Source organism: Galeopterus variegatus, unplaced genomic scaffold (assembly GCF_000696425.1).
Source record: "Galeopterus variegatus unplaced genomic scaffold, G_variegatus-3.0.2 Scaffold3974, whole genome shotgun sequence".
In the NCBI taxonomy this organism is placed as follows: Eukaryota; Metazoa; Chordata; class Mammalia; order Dermoptera; family Cynocephalidae; genus Galeopterus; species Galeopterus variegatus.
The window spans coordinates 166,764-190,531 of record NW_007730085.1 but is presented as its reverse complement, the minus strand read 5'-3'; the positions used below and the strand labels follow the sequence as shown (position 1 = coordinate 190,531).

The 23,768-nt window shown below is 55.1% G+C and overlaps 1 protein-coding gene across 1 annotated transcript in view; it reads left to right on the top strand.

Moving 5' to 3' along the window:
* TTC7A (tetratricopeptide repeat domain 7A) overlaps positions 1 to 23,674 on the top strand; it is a 32,877-nt gene extending 9,203 nt beyond the window's left edge. The window contains exons 3-6 of the mRNA XM_008586398.1: positions 484 to 581; positions 2,558 to 2,692; positions 10,472 to 10,674; positions 22,228 to 23,674. Coding sequence (XP_008584620.1) covers positions 484 to 581; positions 2,558 to 2,692; positions 10,472 to 10,674; positions 22,228 to 22,449 — 658 coding nt within the window. The 3' untranslated portion in view covers positions 22,450 to 23,674. The remainder of the gene's footprint in view (positions 1 to 483; positions 582 to 2,557; positions 2,693 to 10,471; positions 10,675 to 22,227) is intronic.
* The last annotated feature ends 94 nt before the right edge of the window (positions 23,675 to 23,768 follow it).

Here is a 23,768-nt window from a genome sequence, read left to right as displayed (position 1 = left end):
GGGGGTAGGGGGCAGATAGGGTCTCCGTAATTGTTTATCTGCCACCCCACCCCCACTGGCTCCTCTGGAGCCATGTGGAAGCCCAAGATAGGGGAGCCTGAGGCAGGGAGTGACATCTGGACCTTCCTTCCATAGGGCTGGGGCACTTCTGGTACCCCACAAAGACCAGGCTTTCCTTGGAAGCCAGTCCACAGACCTCACTCAGTGCCTGGCACTCTGCTAGACATTGAGAGCAAAAACAGGAAAGAGTTAGCCCTGGCCTGGGGGAGCCTTCTGGCCTCACCCACCCCAGAGAAGGATATAGACAAGATGCGGGGCTCCTGCCCTCAGCCTGTGCAGCGCGGGACCCATGCTGATCTGTCCTGCCACTCTAGTTGTCCCACGTTAGAACTCGCAGCCCCAGAACCTGCCTAGAGTGACGCTCCGCGGCTCCCCCTGCCAGTCCTCTGCCTCACCGGGCCCTGGCCCTCCATTGCCTTCCAGAGGCCTGGAGAAGGACGGCAGCTTCGGCGAAGGCCTCACGATGAAGAAGCAGAGTGGCATGCACCTGACTCTGCCCGATGCCCACGACGCAGACTCCAGTAAGAACGCACCCTGGGGCAGTTGCCCCCATGGCCCACAGGTCCCTTCCCCAGCCTGAGAGTACACATAGGGGAAGTAGCCTCTGCCCGGCCTGGCCAAACCCACATGCTCCTTGCCGACTACTGCCCAAGGGTCTTGTGCTAAAGAGCTACCCTCAGGCTCTTTCAGAGCTGATCTGGGCTCTGGGTAAGGCTGCTGGGCCTGGCCAAACCCACATGCTCCTTGCCGACTACTGCCCAAGGGTCCTGTGCTAAAGAGCTACCCTCAGGCTCTTTCAGAGCTGATCTGGGCTCTGGGTAAGGCTGCTGATGGTCCTGGGGTGGGTGGTGGGCAGCTGGAGTATACAGGAGGGGCCCTACCTCCAGGGTGGGGGGGCAGAGAGAGGAGACTGGGTTGGAAAGATGGCTGTGGAGCACAGAGACTGTTTCCCTTACACCACAGCTAGAGACTAAAGTCCACCTAAAGCCCTTCGTAGATGGAGTCAAATAGAAAAGTGGGTTAAGCTATTTACAATTCTAAGCTCAAAGCTGACTCAGTCCTGGAAAAATTCATCCTGAAGCCTATGGCTTGTGAAATTCAAATGAGTTCAGGAACTACAAATGTGCATTTTTTAACTGAAAACCTGATTAAAGCAGAGCACCTTCCTCAAAAACACAAGAAAAAGAATTAGTCGTGGGAGTGAAAGTGAGTGGAGTCGTACTTAGTGGAATTGCTCCTTTTTTCTGCTTCTGTGGATATGAGCCCAGTTGAACCTTCATGGTCAAGTGACCAAGTTGATTTCAGAAGCCAAACCTAGCACCTGACTTTAGAGGCACCTCTTGGGGGTGCCTGGCTGTATGTGGAGCTGCTGTCTCCAAGGAGGGAAGGGTTAAGGAAAGGGTGGCTCCCTTGCAATTAAAGAGGGAAGAATCATGGACAAAGTTATTAGGGCTCCGTGTATGCTTGTCTCATAAGCTGAAATCCTCTGTGGTTTGCCCTGAGGTCTCCTGAGTTTATTGGAGCCTTTACTGCCTCTGAGAGAGAGAAAGTGCTCACGTTTCACCTGCATGGGTATTATAAATGTCAACAGTTTATAATCCTAACAGGGCCCACATCACCCAGAACTGCCACAGGAGAGCTGCTCCAGAGGACACAGGTCTGACTTGAGCTGCTTCCCAGGGACCTTTACCCAGCACAGCTTCAGATGGGACCTTTATACATATGTAATGATATATGCACCTGTGGAAACAGAAAGTAAAACTAGCAAAAGGGTCTCCAGCCATACCACCCGGAGTGCGTCTGGTTGTGTCTGATCAGTTGCTAAGTAGAGTCGGACCTGGTTAGTACTTGGATGGGAGACTGCCTGGGAACACCAGGCACTGTAGGCTTTGAAAAATAAAAAATAGCAAAAGGAAGAAAAGAAAATTCATCTATACTTTTACTACTCAGACCATTATAAATGGCCTTTCAGACTTTTTTCCATGCCTATATTTCTTTTTTATAAAGATATGATCATGTTCTTTTGTAACTTGCTTCGTTTCACCTGACTGTATAATGGGGAAACCTTTCCACATCAATGTCCGTATTTATACATTGTTATTTTAATGACTGCAGAGTCTTGGACGATTGTACCCTCACTTATTTTTAATCAGTCCCCATTGTTGGACAGTCAGGTAATTTCTGTTGTTTTCAGTATCACAGGCAGTAGTAGAATGAGCATCTTTGCTGACATGTACAGGCATTGTCCTTAGGGACAGGCTCCTAGCACGATCTCTGCCTGATCGCCCCTCGAAAGCTCCTCCTCCCAGCCATGGGTGACAGTACGAGGTGGGCCCTCTCTGGTGGGCTGTGCGCTGCTTTGTGCTGCCAAGCTGTGCTGCTCTGCCCTGACTCGGGTGCCCTGTCTCTCTACAGAGCTGGGCATTTACTGCTCCTGGGGCCTGCGACAGTGGCTCTTTGGCTCTCCTGCTCAGCCACGTCCCCTCTTCTTCTGCAGGCTCTCGGCGGGCATCATCCATCGCAGCCTCCCGGCTGGAGGAGGCCATGTCGGAGCTAACTATGCCCACCTCAGTCCTGAAGCAGGGCCCCATGCAGCTGTGGACCACACTGGAACAAATCTGGCTCCAGGCTGGTGAGTGCTTCTGGTCCCAGCTGGGGAACCTGGTCCCAGGGGTACCCACGTGCCCACCTTCAGGCCACGCAGGCCCTCGGAGCCCTCTCCTGTCCTGGAGAAGGGAGTGTGGGGAGGACGGACTCCTGACAAAGCTCACATGTGGTGCTGCAGAGTGCTCGTGGGAAGAGCTGGGATCGGGAACCAGAGCTCTAGTTCCAGCTGTTTCTTCTTTGCTTGCCTCAGGCAAGTCCCTTCATCTGGCTGTGAGTTACTTTCTCTGCCCCATGGGGATAGTGCCCGCCTCTCTACCTGGGAGAGGTTCTCTGGCAGCAGATACAAATATGAGAGGATTTGAGGTCACGAGAGTCCGTACAGACAGATAATCTCAAAAACAAGCTTCAAGCCCTGGAGAGCTCGCAGAGTCACAAGAGAAGAGGTGAGGTGTGGAGGTCCCCAAGAAAGAGAGTTCTAGTGGCAGAATTTGTTGAAGGTAGAGATGACACTCTTTTTTTTTTTCCTCTTTTTTTGTTGACACTCTCTCTTGATAACTAATGGGTCCCGTCGTCATTGTAGAGTTTGAAAGTTAGTTAGCAGGCCTCAGAGGCCCGACTTCAGAGCCACACGGACTGGAATTCTAAGGCCCAGCTCACAGCCGGCCAGCCCTGATCTAGAAGGAGCTAATGTGTAATGCGGTAAGCGTGGCACACAGTAGGTGCTCAACAAATAGTGCCTGTCATGGTCGTGGTGGAAGCAGCGTGGCACCACACACAGTAGGTGTCATAGTACTTGGCTTAGGAATGCCAGGGAGCGACTCACCAGAAAGAGTGTTTGAAAATGTAGCCTGCCTGTGATGGGAGAGGTGGATTAGAGTGAAAAGAGAGAGAATCAAGGCCAAAGATTACAGGTGCCTGAATGGAATGAAATGGCAGAATAGAGAGGAAGATGCTAGCCTAAGTGGAATCCTGAAAATGCTCAGGCCAAAATGCCCCCTTGGTCCAGGACTGCCCCAGGCAAGCTTTGGCCTCAGAGCACCTCATCACCTCTTTTCTGATTACCCTCCTTTGTTCTCTCTCCCCATGATAGGGGTGGTGCCTGGTCCCCAAGGGGAGATGGAGAAGAAACCAAAAATAGATGATCAGTTACTGGGACACGCAGATTTGGCAAGTCAGTTAGAGTGTGCTTGTTAGCTGAGAATCTACAGTTCCCACTTCATGTTTTTCACATATGGACACATTAGTATGCAGCACGCCCCCACGCTCCCCACCGGAGGCTCTGAAACGGGGGGAAGAAAATTCACAGAAAGGCTAGACATGGGAGCATTTTAACAATGCAAATATTGCCCCAGTTAGCTCCTCAGCATCCCCTAGGATGCTGGGGGGCCGGGGAGGGGGGGTTGGTGATAAGCTGTGCTCCACTGTCAGCTTGTTGGGTCTTAAATAGGAAGAGAAATGTTGACAAGTCCAGAGGAGTAATAAACAAGGCTTCCTCTCAGGCCACACTTCCCCGTCTTCTAGGACGTGGAGCTACATGCTGGGCTTCAGTGGCACAGTGACCACGTTCAGGACTTGTGGGTTGCCTGCTCTGAAGCTCCCAAGGCCTTTTGTTGTTGTGATTCACCTTGTTTACTCCCATCAGCAAATGAAACCACTCTTGCACGTCACCAGCCTGCTTGCATTCCTCAGTTACACTGCTTATGACAAGGATGTTCTGGTGACTCCAAGTAGGGTTCAAGGCCTTCCTGGAGTTGGACTTGGGAAGGTCCTTTCATAATTTGCACATCAGCCTTTCTTCTCACACTAGTCTAGATATTCACCCTGCAGAGGACAACTCTGAGGACAGCACCTGAGTGCTATGCACACGCCCGGTGCTGGGCATGGGTTGGGCAGTGTGCTGTCAGAAGATAGGTCTGGGTGTGTGTAGCAGATCCAGACTAGCTGTGGCTTATACAAGGTAGATGCTTAGTTGTTCCTTCTCATGTAATAATTCAGAGATGACCACCTTGACTGGGACAACAGCTCTACCAGCTCTAGGGTGTCATCCATGTGGTCCCAGATGGCTGCCTTCCACACTCACATTCCAAGGCGTAAGATGAATGATGAAGAGAGGAAGGACACACCCCTCCCTATAAGGACATATCCTGGAACTTGCACACGTCACTTCCCCTAAGGATCCATTGGCCAGAACTTAATTATTTGACTTCCGCTAACTGCAAAGGACTCTGGAAAATATCATTATTCTGCGTATCCAGGGGAGGGTGGCCGGTTAACTCAGTTGGTTAGAGCACAGTGTTACCACACCAAGGTCAATAGTTCAGATCCCCATAGCGGCCAGCTGCCAAAAGAAAAAAGTAGAAAAGGAGAGAAAAGAAAATCAGGGGATCTCTCATTATAGAAGGAGGAGAGAATAGACTGGTGCACAGCCACCATGGCCAAGTAAGGATCCGAGAAGGTGTCCGAGATCTCATTCTGAGCATGAGTGGATTCTGCAGCAGTTTGCACCCATGAGCTCTCTTCCTACTCCTGGTCATCACCAACTCCAGCAGCATCTCCTGAGCACCTGATGGACACAGGGCTGCCAGGGCCAGATCACCTCCCAAACCACCCCCACCCGACCCAGGCTAAGAACACTGTCATCAGCATCCCTACCCTGTGACCCCCCAACCCTCTCCACCCAGCCTAATGACTCCACCAGCTGCAGACAATTTACAGGAAGGGAAAAAGATCCCTTTATCACTTTGGAATGAGCTAATCCCCGTGGTTTGGTTCAAGATACGTAGCATCCCAATCTGTTTTGGCAGTAAGTCCCATCATGAATCCACTCTGGGAAATGTCGTATCCTTACTCTTCCAACTCTTGCCCTCCTCCCCTCCGCTCTTCAGGCCTCCTTCCCGTTCCAGTCCTATGTGGGAAGCTTCACGGAGGCTTTCCATCCCAATCTGTTTTGGCAGTAAGTCCCATCATGAATCCACTCTGGGAAATGTCGTATCCTTCCTCTTCCAACTCTTGCCCTCCTCCCCTCCGCTCTTCAGGCCTCCTTCCCATTCCAGTCCTATGTGGGAAGCTTCACGGAGGCTTTCCACTGGGGAGGCCAGTGCTGCCTCCTGGACAGTGGGTCTGGGTGAGGATGGAAGAAGCTCCAAGCCCCACAGGTGCTCCAGGGTCGTGAGTGTGGAGAGGTGCTTTCCAGAAGAGCAAGAGGTGGCTCTTCTCTCTCTACAGCTCATGCCTCTGGGAGCTGACAGTGTGCATGAGAGAGAGATGGACGTAGGCAGCGTCCCCTGCCCTGGAGGTCCAGGGCTCACAGGCGGCTCTGGGCCTTCTCTGGGTGTGGGGGAAGCTGGCCTGAGTCTTAGCTCCCACGCCATCCGGGCAGTGGTGCCCTGGCTCTTGAGGCACCCTGGCCTGCAGGTGGAAGCCCCCAGCTGTTGGCAGGGCAGATGGGGGAGCTGGGGTGGGGCAGCCAGAGCTGTGGCTAAAGGGCGAAGCCAGTTCTCACACTTGGTCCTGCGTGTCCTCTGCGCTTCTGTGTCCCTCTTTCCCTCTTCTTCCTCCGCTCTCTCCTCCCTGCCCAGGTCCCCACCCCTCTCTTTCCCTTCCACTCTCAGTGCTTCTCCCTGTCCTCCTCCTCCCAGATGAGTCAGCGAGGGGGCCACTCTCAGGACAGGAGGTGAGTCCCAGCCCAGGCCACCCCTCACTCCCTTGTGCCATCCAGGTCCCAGGGGTGGAGGGGCTTACACCACCCAGAGAAGTCCCTTCAGACCTTTGGATTCTCTGTATTATTCTCCGTTCTAGCCCCTTGGTCTTCTCTTCCGTAGCTCCCTCGTCCCCTCCCCCACCTTCCTTCTCCTTTATTCTGAGGGTCTGCTGCATGGGGAGGGATGCTTATTTCCTTACCTCCTTTGGGGTCACCAAAACCGCCCCCACCGAGGCTCAAGGCTATGCAACATAGATTCCTTTTAGGGCCTCACCTATTTCTGTTTCCTGTCGGAGGGGGGTGTCTCCATGCTCTGAGCCTGGGTGGCTCCCTCCCCTTTCTGAGGTCTCAGTAGGGGTGTCTGTAGGGAGCACACCTCACTGGGGAGGCCCTAGAAGGTCTCAGGGGCGGCCTTGGGCTCTCTTCAGCACAGGACCAGCCTGTGGACAAGGCTGCGGAAAAGCTCTTGGAGAGTGAGCCCATCCCCCAGCCTGGGAGAGCCTGGCATTGGCAGGAATGTCAGGAAGATTGGAACCAGCTCTGGGAGCAGGGTTAGACCAGGATGCCTCAGAAAAAATAATAAAAGGGACTCTTGCAAAGCTCCAGGGAACAGATGTTTTCCATTTGTAGCACAGAGGGGAGGGGGGTGGAGAGAGATGGAGGGAAGAGGAAGAAAAGCAGAGACGGACAGGCAAGACAGGAGGCTGAGAGGTGGGCAGGGAGCCGAGGGGAAACCAGGAGGGAGGAAGAGAGAGAGTAAAGGACCTGAGGGATCAAATGGGCCCTCTCACACTGAGGGTGCAGCACAGCCCTGCTTGCTGGGGGGAGGACCTCGACCATGAGAATCCTCGGAGAATCTGGGGACAGTGAGTGCTCATCCAGCACTGGCCAGGGGAGGCCAGGATGGGTGTGGGCATTGCCGGGTCCTGGCAGCCAGAGGATGGAGGCTGTGGTGGGCACCATGTCCTGGGGCTCCTGCTGCGGCTGGCTGTCTGGGAAGCACCATGTTTGGTAAAGCAGCGAGCAGGAGCAGGGGCATCTGCCCGGGGACACTGAGGCTTGGAAGAGGGTGCACTGCAGCCCCCAGACCTGTGGGCCCATCAGCAGGTTGGAGGCCCCGTCAGCAGGTTGGAGGCCCCACCCTGGAGGCTGGAGCTACAGGCTATCTGCAAGGCAGCCAGAACCCTCAGGAAACATCACTTCTGTGACTCTGTTCTGTGTCCTCTGGTTTCCTGCCTAACCAGTGAGGAAGCCCATCAGAGCAGAAAAACCTACCTATTGTTCAGGGTGTGTTCTCTGGTGTGTGGCCAGCGCAACAAGGCCCAGGGTCTAGGAAGCCCCTGGGTCCCAAGGCAAGGGAGATTAGGACTGGGTCAGCCTCCCTCTAACTGAAATCTGTTGATGTGAATGCAGGATGAGGATTTCCCAAGAGAGGGACAAGGGACAGCCTCTGGAGACAGGGCGAGAAGTTGTAAACAGCTTAATGAGCCGTGTGAGGACCAGGTCGGCTAGGCCTGGCATGGGGTGAGGTTAGGGGCAAGGAGAGCCTGAGCCCGGGCTCTCAGCTGAGCTGCACTCCTGGCGATGGAGGAAGCAGCCATAGGGCACTGGTGCAGGACCAGCCTCCCCCCAACCCCACCTCTCCTTCTGCCCCTACCCTCTCTTGTAACCCTGGGGGATTCTGCTGCGTCTGCCAGTGCCCTGGGTCTCTCAAGTGGTTTGGTGGCTCAGCTGCCCCCACCCCCACTCTTTCTCTTCCTGGGAGGACCAGGCACACAGTCAGTACTCAGTAGTTGCACAGTGGACACTCTGTTATGAAGGTGGCCTGCTCAGAGCCCCCAGCAGCAGCCGCACTGCAGAGCAGAGGAGAGCTGAGGCTGAGGTGACAAATCCCTGACCACTGGGCCGGCCCCTCCCTGCAAGGCCGGGGTTCAGCCCCCTTCCTGGCCTCACCTGGGCTGTCTGCTTTGGGAATCTCCACTTCAGCCTGTCTCTGTCACCATATCATGGGAGCTTGGCTTCTCTGTGTTTAATTCTCCTTCTCTAAAGTTCTCCACTACACTAGAGAGAAAGACTAACCTTGCTCCAAAAGCCCTCTGTAGCATGTTAGATGAGGCAAGCTGCTTGGATTGCCCGATGAGCTTTAGGCAACATTCATGCTAAGCACCCGAGTGCTGTGTGTTACAGTCAAGGCTTTAGTGAGACCTGCTTCCTGCTGCTTCCTGGAGGAAGAGGGGATGCCTGGGCCCCTCTGTAGCATGTTAGATGAGGCAAGCTGCTTGGATTGCCCGATGAGCTTTAGGCAACATTTATGCTAAGCACCCGAGTGCTGTGTGTTACAGTCAAGGCTTTAGTGAGACCTGCTTCCTGCTGCTTCCTGGAGGAAGAGGGGATGCCTGGGCCCAGTTTTTCCTTCTCTTTCTGCGAGCTTCCATTCAGATGTCTGTTATCTACTCCACCCCAGACATGATCTGAGCTAGTGTAGCCTCAGCTCCCAGGCTTTGCTAGGAAAAGCTCTTGGCAAAACGACGCCTCAGACTCTGCTGGCTCCTCTGTGCTCCCCATCTGTGTTGCGATCCTCTGTGACTTCATCCTGGGCACCAGCCCCGGGAGGGGGCAGCTTTGAAAGGAAGTGTGAGTGGGCTGCGAGGCCGACAAGCAGCGTGTCTAAAAGCACCTGCCATGGGGGTGCGCCTGTGCGGGTGGGGTTGGACTGTGCGGTGACGTGGGCTGGCCCTGGGCTGTTCAAGCTGCCGCATTTCCCACCCATCTGGTGGTGCCAGGGCAGATCCTTTCCCGCCTGCTGGCCAGAAGGGGTGCGTGTCCACTTTGGAGGGAGCCAAGGAGCTGCTGGGGGGTGGGGGGCGCTGTGGCTTTGCCCTTTCTCACAGAGGGAACAGGGTGAGGTCCTCATTGCCTCAGCCTGGTTTATTAAAGTGGAGTTCATGATAGTACCTGCCTCCCTCCAAGACTAGTCGTGAGGTTTAATGAAAGAAAATATTTCTACTCTGCTATAAAAAAGAATGAAATTCTCCCATTTGCAACAACATGGATGAGCTTAGAGAAACATGTTGAGTGGAATAAGCAAAGCACAGAGGGATAAATACCGCATGTCCTCACTCATAAGTGGGAGCTAAGAGAGAAAGAAGGAAGGAAAGAAAGACCCAGTGGTGCATTGGACTTGCAGAGGGAGAGAACATACCTAGGGATACAAAGTGGAGTAGGGGAAAGGTGGGGGGGAGGGAGGTTGGGGATAATTGGGTGGGGGACATAGGGTACAATCGCAATTTGTAGTAATGGGCATGCTGCCAGCATGGATCTGGCCACCACATCTTAGGCATGAGTGGTGACAATTTGCTTTGTACTCCATGAATATTCATAACCAATAAAAAAAAAAGAAAAAATATTTCCTGAAGTTGAGGCTTGGCCCACAGTCAGCTCTCCATAAATGTGGGTTTGGGGTGTAAGCCTTGCTCTGCCCCTTACCAGGCACCCCGGAGCCTCTTTCCCCCCTCATCCTCCCACCCCACCCTTGACAGGATCACGTGGTTCTTTAAGCTCTGAGCACACTCCTGCCTAGTCCTGAGTTAGCTCTTCAGCCTGCCCCCGCCGTGGAGACCGAGAGGCCCCCAGGGGAGCCACCTCGTCTGCTTTCATCCCATTTTCCCGGACAGGCACTGAACAAATGAAGGGACACTAAAAAGAAAGTCAGGGCCACTTGAGCAAGCTCTCAGCCCCGGGGTCACCATTCAGGTCCCCACTGCCAGGCTCTGAACTCAAACAGCCCAGCGTAAACCTGGCTTCATCACTTACTCTCCCTGTGGCCTTGGTCAAGCGCCTTAACCTCTCTGTGCCCCAGTGTGCTCATCTCTCACGTGGGGTGATTCACACGTTAGAGTTCAGCAGGGCTTTTGTGAGCATCGACTGAGACAATCTGTGTGGAGCACTTAGCACAGAGCCTGACACAGAAACGATTCCCAGTGCTGTGACTCGGTGGGGCAGTGTCCATCACCTGAGACCCCTTCCCCAACTCTGGGGATGTGGGGAGCGGTCGCTGCCTCTGACTGCCACCACTCACGCCTCCACTGCCCTCTGGCTTTGCAGCTGAGCTGTTCATGGAGCAGTGGCACCTCAAGGAAGCAGCCTTCTGCATCCAGGAGGCAGCGGGCCTCTTCCCTACCTCTCACTCGGTGCTCTACATGCGGGGCCGGCTGGCCGAGGGAAAGGGCAGCTTGGAGGAAGCCAAGCAGCTGTACAAGGAGGCGCTGACCGTGAACCCGGACGGCGTGACCATCATGCACCGCCTGGTGAGTCCGACCCTGGCCTTGGGGCCCTCGTGCCCCCTTGTCCCTTGTCCCTCCTGGCCTCCCCTGCCTGCCAATACCCTGCTGCTGTCCCCCAGTGCTGTGGGAGGTGGCTTCCTCCTGCCCTGTTGGGAAAGACAGCTCTCTCTTTCTCATAGGTGCAGGCTGTTCTCCTTCAGTCAGGGTCTGTGTTGATGAAAAGAAAAGTATTAGTTGATATTCTGTGTGACTTCCCTTTTGCTGGAAGTTTCTGTGAAGTGATTTGGCACCAAAAGACTTTCGCTGTTACTCAGCAGATCCTTGCCCTGGATGCTAATCCACACTTTAGGCAGTTAAAGAAATGCTCCTCTTTCTAGGGGTCCCCAGGCCCTCCCTGATCATTGGGCTGCCTCCATTTCGGAGGAGCTCCATGTCTCCTTGGTGGGATACAGGGGGTGTTCTGGGGTGGCTTCCATGTCAGGCCTGACTCCATACATCAAGAATGGTCCCTGGGGTGCTTTCTCCTTAGGACATGGGCTCAGAACTTGAGTTCCCAGGGCACAGGGCCCCCCAACACATACACACACCATGGGAAGGGTCGGAGGCTGGGAAGCAGGATGCCAGTACTCTCCTCCTGGCCTTGGCACACTCTGCCTGGGTGATTGTGGGCAAGTCACCCACCTTCTCTGAACCTTGGTTTCACTTATCCACCCAGTGGGGATTCTCTAGTCCAGCCAACATTTACTGAGTACCTGCTCTGACAGGTGATGTAGTAAACCCAATAGATAACCATTTTTTCCCTGCCTGCCCTTAGCTGCTTCCAGAGAGCAGGTATCAGGATAAATGCAACGATCTGAAAGTGTACACATCTGCATATACATAAGTGATTTTTGAAGGATAATTTAGGAACTCACAGTGAGAAACAGTCTTCCTCTGTTGGGGTTTGGGTTCCCCCTTAGATGTTCCTCTTTGAGAGCATTTTGAGGAGGACAGCCACTAGGGTTTCCCTAACATCTGCCACATGGAGAACACAGGGATCAGGAGAATGACTCCAAATGGCTGAAGGGTTATCATTGCCAAGAGGGATCTGATTTGTCCGTGAGTAGAAGCTACAGGGAGTTAGAGCTCAGCTTAGTGTCAGGGAAAACATTATAACTCAGAATAGCCCAGGCACATACTCAGTAATCATCCGCGAGGATGTTGCCCGGGGAGTGGAAACATCACTGGGGAGGAGCTGGGCCAGGCCATCTTCATAAGGTCCTTTCATACCCGAGAGTCCTTGAACAAACGGGACAGAAGAGAAATTCCCAGCTCAGCTGTTATGCCTGCTGACTGATTTCTTTAAGGATTTCTAAATTAGGTCTGTGTGAATGCTCAGCCTCAATGGAAGAAGGCCCATGCAGCGACATCACACACTGGCCCATGCTCCCTTCCAATGGCTCCAGGCCACTTTCCAGTCTGCTCAGCAAATGTTTGGTTTTTTGCAAGGCACATCCTCCTTTCACTCGCTATTCAGACATTAGCTTCTCTGATAAATGCCTCACTGGAGGTCACATCCAGAAACTTGATTAGGGAGGCCGGAGGGAGGATGTAGGCTGTGTCATTAGGCCTGCAGCCAGGCAGAGATGTCTGCCTTCCACTGTGCTCATGGATGAGAGCCTGCAGTCTCAGTCCCTAAATCCCGACAAAATCCAATAACAAGTACAATTTTGAAGTAACACTGTACCATTTTTCATTTATGCTTATTATTGTTTGTAGCTATTTTCCTGAAATTGAAGCAGTTTCCAAGGGTAGGTTTCCATAGTAACTGAGTAGCTGCCCAGAGTGGCTCCCTGCAGATGTTTCTGAGATGGTCCCTTTTCTCCTCCCGGGTGCCTTGCTGATTTGATGAAATTGGAACTAGTCAGAGCCAGGCCCACCCACTTTTAAAGTTATGAGCAACCAGAGGGGCAGTGGGCTCCTGCGTGGGCAGGCCGTCCCCTTCCCACGTGCTGTGTTCCTGCCAGCATCCCACACATAGGCATAAAGAACAGCAAGTTTCATGCCTGGGGAGGATTTTCTAAGCACTCTTTTACTAAAGACCTGGGAACACTTTGGCATGTTGATCTCAAGGGTTCCTCGATCTAAGTGTCTTCCCTGTCCTGGCCTGGAATCTACCCCTACCTCTGGCCTTGATTCATTTGGGTGACTTAGGAAAAGATACACTTAACTTCTATGCTCCTGATGTCCCCTTTTGTAAATGGATAATAATCTTTATTGTTCCTGGACCATAGTGTTCTAATCAAATGAGGAGATGCACGTGAAAGTCTAAAAGCCAGCAGGGCAATACCAAGAAAGGCAGAACACAGCACACACATGCCACCACTCTCCATCCCTCACAGTGACACACATGGCTAATCAGTCACAGCACTTCTTCCCACTGAGTACGGATACGGCACGATGGGAACCACTACCAGTCAGCCTGAGTCAGCTTGACGTGTATGTAAGAGATGCAGGAAATCATCAGTAGAGAATGAGAGACGCACGTCAGTTGTCTCAGCCTTAGTGAGCTCCACAGGGTTGGTACTCCAGAGAAAGGAAGATGGATGGGGTATTGGTATTACCCCTGTGGAGTCATTGCAAGCTCCCAGAGAGGACACCCTGGCCTTACTATGCCACTGCAGCTTTATGAGGACATTGGCCTCTGACAGGTATAAGGGGAAGGAGAGCCATCCCTCCCCTAGGAGCACATCCCCTCACAAGCCTGGGCAGGCAGAGCTCTGGCTCTCTGGTGAGCCCTCTGGGGTCATGGGTGAGTCCCCCTCCCTAAAGTCCCCCTCCGTGGTGGAGGTATTTTTGGTGGCTGTGTAGGTGCCAGGTTTGGCTGTATCATCCTTAGGGTGGGATTGGCAAAGAGGCTGAAGAAAGCCCACTGGGAGTCCAGAGCTTTGCTTTCAGGGGCCAGGTTTCAGGTGTTTCTGAGAATATAAACTTTGGCCCAGGAGCAGGTTCTCTGCTCTCCTGTCCTGCTGCCTTCCATGCCCCGGATGTGACGGGAGATTTTTCTGTGCTTCTGTCTCCACACTGGGCTTAGCTTAGGCGTTCCCACCCAGACCAGGCAGGAAGGAGATGCCTCCTTGCTAGTTCCCTGCTGGGGAAGAGTCTTCCTACTGTGCCCACAGCAGTATCCAGAGGAGAGCTCTGGTCCTGCAGGCTGTCGCCCACACTGGGCTCAAGGATGGCCAGCGACCTCTGGGAGACTGGCAAGTGTGGAAAGAAAAAGGTGCATTCCCTACAGATGGAAGTCAAATCACAGGCGTGGGTCCTGATAGTCTATTCCAGCTTAGTCCAGCTTCCCTCTAGGTAGCCAGAACCCCCACTCAGTGGGGGTATTCAGAACTTCACTTAGGAAGAATTTCATTAAGAAGGGGAAGCCTGAATCTCACCTGCCTGCCCCTGAGGAAGCATGAGAAGGGAGAAGGGCAGAAGGGTCCTGCCCAAGATTAGCAGAGGAATCGGCCTGCCGTCTGCAGAGAGGGCTCTGAGGGCTTGGCCGGCAGGGACCCAGGCAACCTGCTCTTATCTCTCTGGGCCTGTCCGCCCTGCCACCTCCCAGCGTACCCTCTGCACCAGCCACCTCCGAGGGAAGAAAGGATGCCTAGGGAAGCCAAGGAACCCACACAGTGACTGATGAACTGGTCAGATCACTGACAGCCCTCCCAGCCACGGGTTCCTTTGAGGCCAGTCTGACCTTCATGTTGGGAGGGTCACTGGTAGTTCATGAGGCTGAGGTTAGAGTGCCTCATGGGACGGTTGGCTTGACTCGGTTTCCCAGTTTAGGGGAGGGAAAACTCTACCCTTTTGAATTCTTGGATAGCACCACTGTAAAAAAAAATTAACAAGAGAAAAACACCCCCATGATCTTAGGAAGGGGGGCGGAGAGTAGGAACCAAAGACAAAAACAAACAGAAGTTTATTAAAATGTACCCGAGTACTTCAAAAAGTTCATGCAAAGATTTGTATTATCTTTTAATTCTATTTTCCATGAACTTTTTGAAGTCCCCTTGTGTACCTCATGTACACACGGGAGATACCCAGAAAAATGAGTAAATCTCAAAGGGGTGGCCTAGACCTCTAGTGCGAGACAAAGGAAAAGGACCTTGAGTCTCTAAGGGCGACAAATTGTGGGAAGGCACATGGGAAACTAATGGTAGACAAAGGCTAGTTAGTAAAGTTATGTAGATTTCTCTGGTGCCATCTCCAGGCTGATAAGGGTCTAAAGTTGTCTTCTGTGATCAACCTTTGTCCTTCCTGCTAGAGAGGGGAGGAGGGACACCCTTGTAAATTTATGTTCTGCTTTTAGGTAAATAGGGGAAGACAGAGAGTTTTTCTTGCATCTACTTCTTTTCAGTTGCCTTCAACTTAAAATAACCCAAAATAATTTTGGGGTGGCGTCTTCTGCTACCCTTCAGCTGCCCCTGAGGAAGGCCCTAGCCCAGGCCGTGGACTGAACCCCACCCCCTGGCCTCAGCATGGCTAAGGGCAGTGTGGTGCTTTGGTGCAGCCTGTCTGCACTGCATGAGACAGCTGGGAACCCTCCGCCGTGGGTGGGCAGGCAAGGCATTTGTGGGTGCACTCTGCCCCTCCTCTGCCAGGGACAGACTCTGGAGGGAGGAGTTTTCTGGCTGTCCCCTGCTCTTCGCCGATTCCTCCCCTTGTCCTGCCTTCTTCCCCATGAGGAGCTCCGGGCTGTCCCAGCACCTGTTCTCCTCAGGTGTCCCAGCATCTGCGGGGAGACTACTTTGCAGAGCTTTGGTTCTTGTGACGTCATTCCTGGGGTTGCAATTGCTGAAGCAGTCCTGGCCGTGTGACCCAGCCTCTTCTCTCTCCAGATGTCCACTCCCCTCACTGGTCCCCTCCCCAGTCCTGGAGTGCAGTACCAGACACAAGGGGTGACAAACCTAAGGCAGACAAGCAGCCCTGCTACCCTCGAGTTATTGGGGGGATGCTTGGAGGTGACTTCCCTCACTGGGTCAGTTTTTTCTTCTATCAAGTGGAGATAATAATTGAGGCCCTTGAGACTTCAAGGGGTAGTTTTAGGGCTCAGATGAGCTCACAGCTGTAAAAAGTTAAGTCAACATTGGGCATTTTGTCAACATTCACATGGAAGACTTGTTCACCTCTGGCCTGAGCCCGAGCCCCACCTTTGGCCAGGCCGATTTTGGTGAGAACACATTTATGTCCAACCAAATTGCCCAAATTACCTTGTGCTGCCAGGGTGGCCCATGTTGCCAGCAAGTGCTGAGAAGGCAGGGAAGAGGTGTGGGGCAGGGACAGGGACGTCAGAACTGCCTTTGGGATTGCTTTTAGGATTGGTTGGCTGGAATGGTTTTAAGACCCCAGGATCAGAGCTGGCTCTGGAGGAGGTGCCTGGAGGCTGGAGCCTGGCCTTCAAGTTCAACCGAGCTGGACTCGAGTCCCACTTTGCCTTTACTCGCTGTTTAGTCTTGGCCAAGTTCCTTACCCTCGCAGAACCTCAGTGTTCTCGTCTGTAAAGTGGGGATCACCATGCCCAGCTCCTAGGGCTCTTGTTAGAATCAGGTTAAACAATTCTGTAAGTTAATGGGCCGGTAGTTGGGGTTGTTTTGCTTCTTTTGCTTTGAAGCGTGGCTGGTAGGCCACGTTCAGATGTTCTTGGTTTGCAGAGGGAAGCAGAAGCCTTTGCCAAGCCGCAGACACATCACGGCAAAGCCACTCAGGCCTCCCTGAGCTTAGCAGGGGACTCCGGCCGAGGGGCAGGTGTGGAGGACACATGTCCCAGCTGTCTTGTGGCTGGGACAAGAGGGCACACAGTGCAAGGCCCAGGCTGACTGTAGCTAAGAGTGAGGGCAGCTGCTTTGTAGGGACGAGGGAGCTTTGAGATCTTGTCTTGTAGCCTGTGGCATGGTGGCAGGCTCTGGGGTGGCCCTGCTGGGTCCTTGTTCCGGCCTGTGGTCATACCAGGCTGGGTCAACATCTGTTTCCTGATTTGAGGAAAGACGTCCTGGACAGTGGAGAAGTGAAACTGGGAGCCCGGCATTTCATAGGTTCCCTGATGCTGGACAGGCTGGCAATACACAGAGCAGCAGGGGCTCCAGTTCCTGCGGCCCGTCGGCCTCTGCTTTTTGTGCCTCTTGTCTCAGGGTCCAGGATGCTCCACCTGCACTAGGCCACTCCCTCCCCATTCATTTCCTGAGCTGTGGCATGTGGCTTAGAGGGATCCAGGCAGCCTGAGGAGATGGAAGGACTCTGAAGTCTGTGAGTGTGTGTGTGTGTGTGTGTGTGTGTGTGAGAGACAGAGTGTCAATGGAGTCTGCCCATGAGTTCAATGGAAAGTCTCAGCCCTTTGACCTCCAGTGAGATGGTTTTATTGCATTCCGTCTTCTTCATCTCTGGCCAACACTGTCTGAGGCTGCATTTCCTGATGGGAAAGTGGAAGGGACAGGGTAGAGGGTTCACTGGGTAGAGGCTCACTGTGGCGGGAGGTGCAAGGGTGTGTCCCCAGCAGCATGGCCTCTCTGGTGTACAGAGGCCCCCCTGCCCCACCTCCTCCTCTCCGGGCTGGCACAGCACCCAGCACACACCCTGGGCCCTGGTCCTGGCTCAGGACTTTCCAGCATGGCCTCTCTGGTGTACAGAGGCCCCCCTGCCCCACCTCCTCCTCTCCGGGCTGGCATAGCACCCAGCACACACCCTGGGCCCTGGTCCTGGCTCAGGACTTTTGGAAAACCTTAGACTGGTGTGTGGGCTCCTGAAGTCCATCACCAACTCTGATGAGGAAGTGGAGGGGACGCTTTTTGTGATCAGATCCTCAGATCAGATCAGAATGATAGTTGGGTGCTATTGGCTTAATTTAGCTCCAGAATCAATTTCGTCAAAAAAGGTGACAGAAAGACTCACTGTATCTAGAAGGTGCAACACGGTGCAGCCCTTCCCCACTTGTTCCGTAGGCTCCCCCAACCCGCCCCAAACAGGCCATCACCGCCCCCTTAGCTCTGCCTCCTGATCAGAGCAGGGAGCTTCTGCCACTGAGGCCCCTGCTCACTCCCCAACACAGGGATTCACCTGTGGTAGCCGAGTCCAGAGGCCTAGCTGAGCCTCCTGACTTGGCCCTGACGGCTGGGGCCAGCTCAAGGGTGGGCAGAGCCCCCCAGCCAACCCAGATGATCCTGAAACCAGCCCAGACCAGGGAGGAGAAAAGGCCCAGCACCCTGCCTAGAGGTGGGGCTGTCAAAGGAGTCCACCTCCTAGTGGATTCACAGGCTCTGAGTCCCCCAAGATGTGACTTTCCCCCTGGTCAAGCCAGTGCCTGAGCCTCAGCCTGGCCCCTGCCCCTCTGAAAACAAGCAACCCCCTCCCCAAGGGGCAGGCATGAGTTCAGCCACATAAGGAGCAGGAGACCGACTCCTAGGCTGGGCACTTTCTCAGCAGGGGCCTCTTCCTTTGAGAGCCCAGGGGAGCCCTGGGTGAGCATGTCAGCCAGGTGTTGGATGGGTCTAGAAGGACTTATGCCCCGCCCCCCAATAAGGAAGTAGGACCAGCCTGTGGCCTTGGTGCTGCCCTGGCTCCGAGAGGGTGGTGATGATGTGAGGGGTAGGTTCTCAGCCTGGACAGACACCTCGTTCCCAGTCAGGTTGGGCAGGTTGAGGCCGACACACCTGAGAGGATGGGGAATGCCAGGGATGCGGGATGCCGAAAGCGCCCGGAGCTCTGGCTGGAATGTGGGCCTCCTTGGAAGGGTGTGTCCCTGCTCCTGGGTGACTAAGGGGAGGAAGCCCTTCCTGTAGAGTAGGCTCCTCCCTGTAGCTCCAGTGTCCCCAAACAGGGGGCCCCAGGGACCAGAAGGCTCCAGCAGCCTCCAGCTGATTCCTGGCTTCCCAGCTGGAAAGGCTATTACAGAATCCCAGGAATGTGCCTTGAGCTCAGAAAGAAAATTCCCAAAATAACTTCTATAAATATTTGAGGACAGGGGTGGGGAGGGAGTGCTCTGCCTGGCCCGCAGCTGGCCTAGCCTTAGGCTGCTTCCCAGGGCAGCCTCCCCCAAAGAAGAAAAAAGTACACCCCCCAGACCAACCTGCTGAAGTAATTGGTGGGAGAGGGCAGTGGCAGTGCTGAAAAATGAACTCAAGACCCTCTTTCCCCTTCATCCCATCCCAGGCTATAGCCCCAACCCCACCTGTGTCTCTGCAGAGAACCTGCTCCTGATAGGGATCCCCCCTCAGAGTCTCCATACAGACTGAGACCAGACCCCAACAGGGCCCAGGGCCCCTCCAGCTGCCCGCCTCTGTGGCCCTAAGAGGCAGGACTGGCTAAGCTCTGTGGGGCGGCCTCCTAGGCTGGCAAGTGCAGGCTAGTAAGCACGCAAATGCCTCTGGTGTCCCTGGTCTGCCTCCAGGACCCTCCGACTGAGCTCAGAACCCTCCTATTGAGCTGCTGTCCTGTGGAGAACAGCAAAGCAGGCAGAGACAGGGGCCCTGTCCCTCTCAGCCTGGGCAGGGGCAGGATGGGGACTGCACACAACAGCTCTCTGTAACACGCACGACCTCAGGGTGGTTGTGTGGGCAGGAGGGACTGTGTCCTCAGGGAAGGCCCCCTGGAACAGAGGGTCCTAGGTGTGGCTGGATGCCCCCTCCTCCCTGAGATCCAGGAAGGGATGTAAGAAGGAGCAGGTGGAAGTGGGAATTTCTGGGGACTTCCCCCTAGCCCTGCCCCTCCCTGAAACCATGTTGATGGCTACAAGCAGCCCAGGCACCCCTTGTAGGTGCTTGGTCATCACACATAACTTGAACATGGCTTTCTAGTCCCTGCCTGAAACCATGTTGATGGCTACAAGCAGCCCAGGCACCCCTTGTAGGTGCTTGGTCATCACATATAACTTGAACACGGCTTTCTAATCCCTGTGGGTGGGCAGCACAGCTGTGGCATCTCCCAGGACATGGTCAGAAGCTGGGAGTCTCTCAGTAGATCTGTTTTCCTTTCAACATGGGGCACACCCTCACTAGGTTGAGGGATGGGGAGGACCCAGCAGGGACATTAGGGAGGAATTGAGATACTGGATCTGTTTCCACCATCTCCCTGCAGACCTGTTCTGTGGGTGGGCAGGGGTGCCAGAGGGGTGGCGATGGACCCTGAATACAGCGGAGGACGTGGGTGCAGTGCCGGGCTGGGGGCAGAGCAGGTGAGACCCCGCATCTTCCTGTGGCCGGGCCCCACCCAGTTGTCAGGCAGCAAACAGCCCTGAGTTGCTACCAAACATGAACTCGCCTGGTGTCAGGGGCAGGTGGCAGCAGATCCTGTTACAGGCCCTGGGCCTCTGGGCCCCAGCCTGACCCCGGCCCGGTGTCTCCTTTCAGGCTCTAAGGTCAGCACCCCAGGGTGGGGGGACGTGAGCCAACCCCACCCCAGCCCCCAGTCTTCCCCCGCCGAGAGTCATGCCTTCTCCCAGCCTCTAGAGAAATGGACTGTGCCACCCCTCCCGCCCTGAAGGACCCTCTGCTCATCTCGGGACGCTGCTCCTTGCTGTCTGCCCACCACGCGGGCCCAGCTGTGCGTTTTCAAATCTATCACTGCAGAATCCTCACGGCAGCCCATGAAGAAAGATTGTTCCACTTCCCAGTTAACAGATGAGGAAACCACAGCTCAGAAAGTCAGCCACTTGCTTATGGTCACAGCACTTGTCGGTGGCCGAGCTGGCATTCCAGCCCAGCCAGGGATCCAGCCGCCCGGGGCTTTCTCCTCACACAGACATGCAGAGGAGCTGACTGCAAACCTTCCAAACCGGGGTGGAGAGAGAGAGACTGAGAGACTTCAGCCTGCAGACACCACTGGCCCCTTCCCAAACACCCACACACTTGAGATCAGGGGTTTTCAAACTCGTTTTTAGTGGTGGAGCCCTTTTTTCAAACAAAATCCCATGTGGCAGCTCAATATAGAAGACTTGGTGTGCAGAGGCCGCTCCGGCCCCCCTCTGCGGGAGGCCCTGCAGGCCTTCCCCGCCTGTCCTCTGCTGCTCCCGCATGGGCAGCACTCGCAGGGCTCAAACCTTCCATTTTTGGTGCTTGATTTTGGTGTCTGGCGGCCCGTCGTCGGCTCGCCTCCCTTCCCTCCTCCCTGTGGGCCCTGTTCCACGGGGAGCTGCTCCGGGTCCGGCCCTCAGCCGTGTGGGTAGGACAGCCTGGCCTGGAGCCCTGCCGGCCAGACTGGACACTGCCCTTGGTCCTGGGCCGCCCTGAGTCAGCACCGCTCCCATCTGGCCAGAGCCAGCTCCACCCTGCCCGCAGCGCCCCTGGCCTCATCTGTGCTGGTGCCTCGGGTGTGGCCGTGCCCAGGGTTGATGGTGGCACTGTGGCTACGGCCCCCTCTCCCTCCCCCGGCCCTGGCCACAGGACCTCCGTCCCCTCTGGCTGGAGAGGGAGAGGGCTTCCTGAGCACCATCTTTCACTCTTGCCTAATTGGTTGTGTTCCAAGCTCTCGGCGGACTTTATGAAATCAGGCATGTGCATCTTCCCCAGTGCGTCTCCATAGCAACGGAGGGCCGAACTCTGGGGAGCTCGGTGAGGAGGAAAATGTTCCAGCTAAAAGTGTACATGGCCATCAGCGGGCAGGCACTGGGGAGGGGGCTCCAGGCACATAGGAGGCAGCTCCCACCCCCACCCCAGCCCCCGCCTGTCCCAGGCTCTGAACAGGAGAAGGAGGGTCCCTGTGCTGTCTTCGAGGGCTAGAACAACAACCTTCCTGGACCCAAGGCCATAAGGGTACGCTGCCCCCTTCCCAGTGCAGGTGGAAGAGGATATTGAAGGGACAAGGGGCCAGTTTCACTTCCCAGTCCCTTTTTGTGACATTTCCTGTCACTTCCTCTATCTGGCAACAGAGTTGTTTGAACAGCAAGCTTCCCAGCCGCCCCTGACCCAGACCCCTACAGCCTTTCACCTCTGAGCAGTCCAGCCCCTTGTCCCCAAGCCAGGCTGGGTGCTTACGTCCCAGGACGCAGACGTCCCCAGAAAGGTTGGCTGTTTGATGCAAGCTAAGGAGCTGCCCTCTTTCAGCCACAAGCTTGAGTTTCTCCTCTCCGGTTGCAGCGACGAAGGCCTGTAATGTATACTCCTCAGTCTCACGGCGTCCCTGGGGTGAAGGGCAGCTCCGTGCTATGGAAAGCAGGGACTGAGAAGAATAGTCTCACTTACTGGGAGCTTACTCGTGCCATGTGCTGTTCTCAGTGTTTTACATACACTGGCCTGTTCCTACCACCCTAGTGGTAGATACTGTGATTTTACCATGTACAGATGATGAGACTGAGGGCCAGAGAGTTGTGGCTTGCCCAGGACTCCCCAGGTGCAGAAAATCAAAGCCGGTTCTGCTGACTTGGAAGCCTGTCCTTTGGGCCAGGAGGAACTGAGCTCCTGCAGTGGGAGATCCAGGAGGCTGGGGAGGAGGCAGGGCTTGGGTGGGGACAGGTAGGGTTAGCAAGGGTAAATGGCATGGGGGCCTCTCTGGCTGGTGGCCAGTGAGCAAGCTGCACCAGGATGCCCTCACTAACCCTGCCTTGTGCTTGGTCTCCAGGGGCTGATGCTGAGTCGGCTGGGCCACAAAAGCCTGGCCCAGAAAGTGCTCCGGGACGCCGTGGAGAGGCAGAGCACCTGCCACGAAGCGTGGCAGGGCCTGGGCGAGGTGCTGCAGGCTCAGGGCCAGCCTGCTGCCGCCGTGGACTGCTTCCTCACTGCCCTGGAGCTGGAGGCCAGCAGCCCCGTGCTGCCCTTCTCCATCATCCCAAGGGAGCTCTGACGCAGCCGCTACTGCAGCAGCAGGGAAGGGGACTGCCCGGGGGGCGGCAAGAGCAGGCAGCAGCGGGAGCAGGTCGGGGAGGGACAGTGGCGCTCAGGTGTGGGGCCTCAGGGAAATACATCTCTTGTGAACACTTCTGTGGGCTGCAGCCCTCTCCTCTCTTGGCTGGGCCAAGAGGGTTTTCCCAGATACCTGCCTTGGTGCCTTGGGAGATAGTTTGGCTTGAACTCTAAGTGACTTTGCAGAGTTTTAGTGACCGGACTTGCTCCCTGAGAGCTGGGGCAGAGGGGCATCACAGCTGAACTTCACCCCCATCCTTGCTTCTGCCTTGAGGACTGGGAGCCCCACTCCCCAGTCTCAGGACAGGACAGGCTTCTGGATCACTCTGAGGTCTTGCCCATGGCAGTCACAATTTACAGAAGCTGCTGGCAAATGAGAAGGGGTCTCTGGGTTCCTCTCCCAGGCTGTTAGTAGATGATGCCTGGTGTTGCCTCTCTTTGACCAATGAGGCCAGTTGGGCTCTATCGTGCTCTTTCTCTCTGCTCCCAAGTGCCTTGTTGGCCTCTGGTGTCTGGCCTGGAGCACTGAGCACCGGCCCTAACTCACTACCCATTTCTACCCACCCCCACCTCCCTGGAAACATGCCCCAGCCCAAGCCGCTTCTGTAGGCCTAGGCCAGTGACACCTAGGATGGGCCTCAGGACACAAAGTATGGCAGCTGGACCCAAGCCCTTTCTAGTACCCTGAATCTGCACCTCATTCCTTCAAGCCTTACCCCACTTTTTACCCTAGGGTTACTAATGTGGGGGCAATTCCTAGGACTGTCCCTAGTATATCTCACCATCCACAGTCCATTTTTCACCTCAGGCTTTGAGTGGCCCAAGTCCCACCCTGGCCATCTGGGTCCCTCTGCCTGGGACCCCATAGGTGCTGTAGTTTGAGACCCAGCCCTTCCTTTCTGTGGTTGAGCAGGCCTCTGTGTCTGTGACAGACCCCATCTGCAGGGGCCCAGGGGCTCCCCCGGCCCTGCAGCGTGATGCTCTTAAAACCCTTCCCAAGAAGTCAGTCCCCTGGAGCCTGGCAGGGAATTCCTTGTTATCTGCACTTTGGGTTTTAGTTTTAAAACTCCGTCAGGTACAGCTCTCATTTTAAGAAGCATGGAAAGGGCCGGCCCGGTGGCGCACTGGATAGTGCGCCGCTTGGGAAGCGCGGCGGCGCTCCCGCCCGAGGGTTCGGATCCCACATGTGGACCGGTGCCCGCTCACTGGCTGAGCGAGGCACGGGAGCAACACAGAGGGTCGCGATCCCGTTGCCGGTCC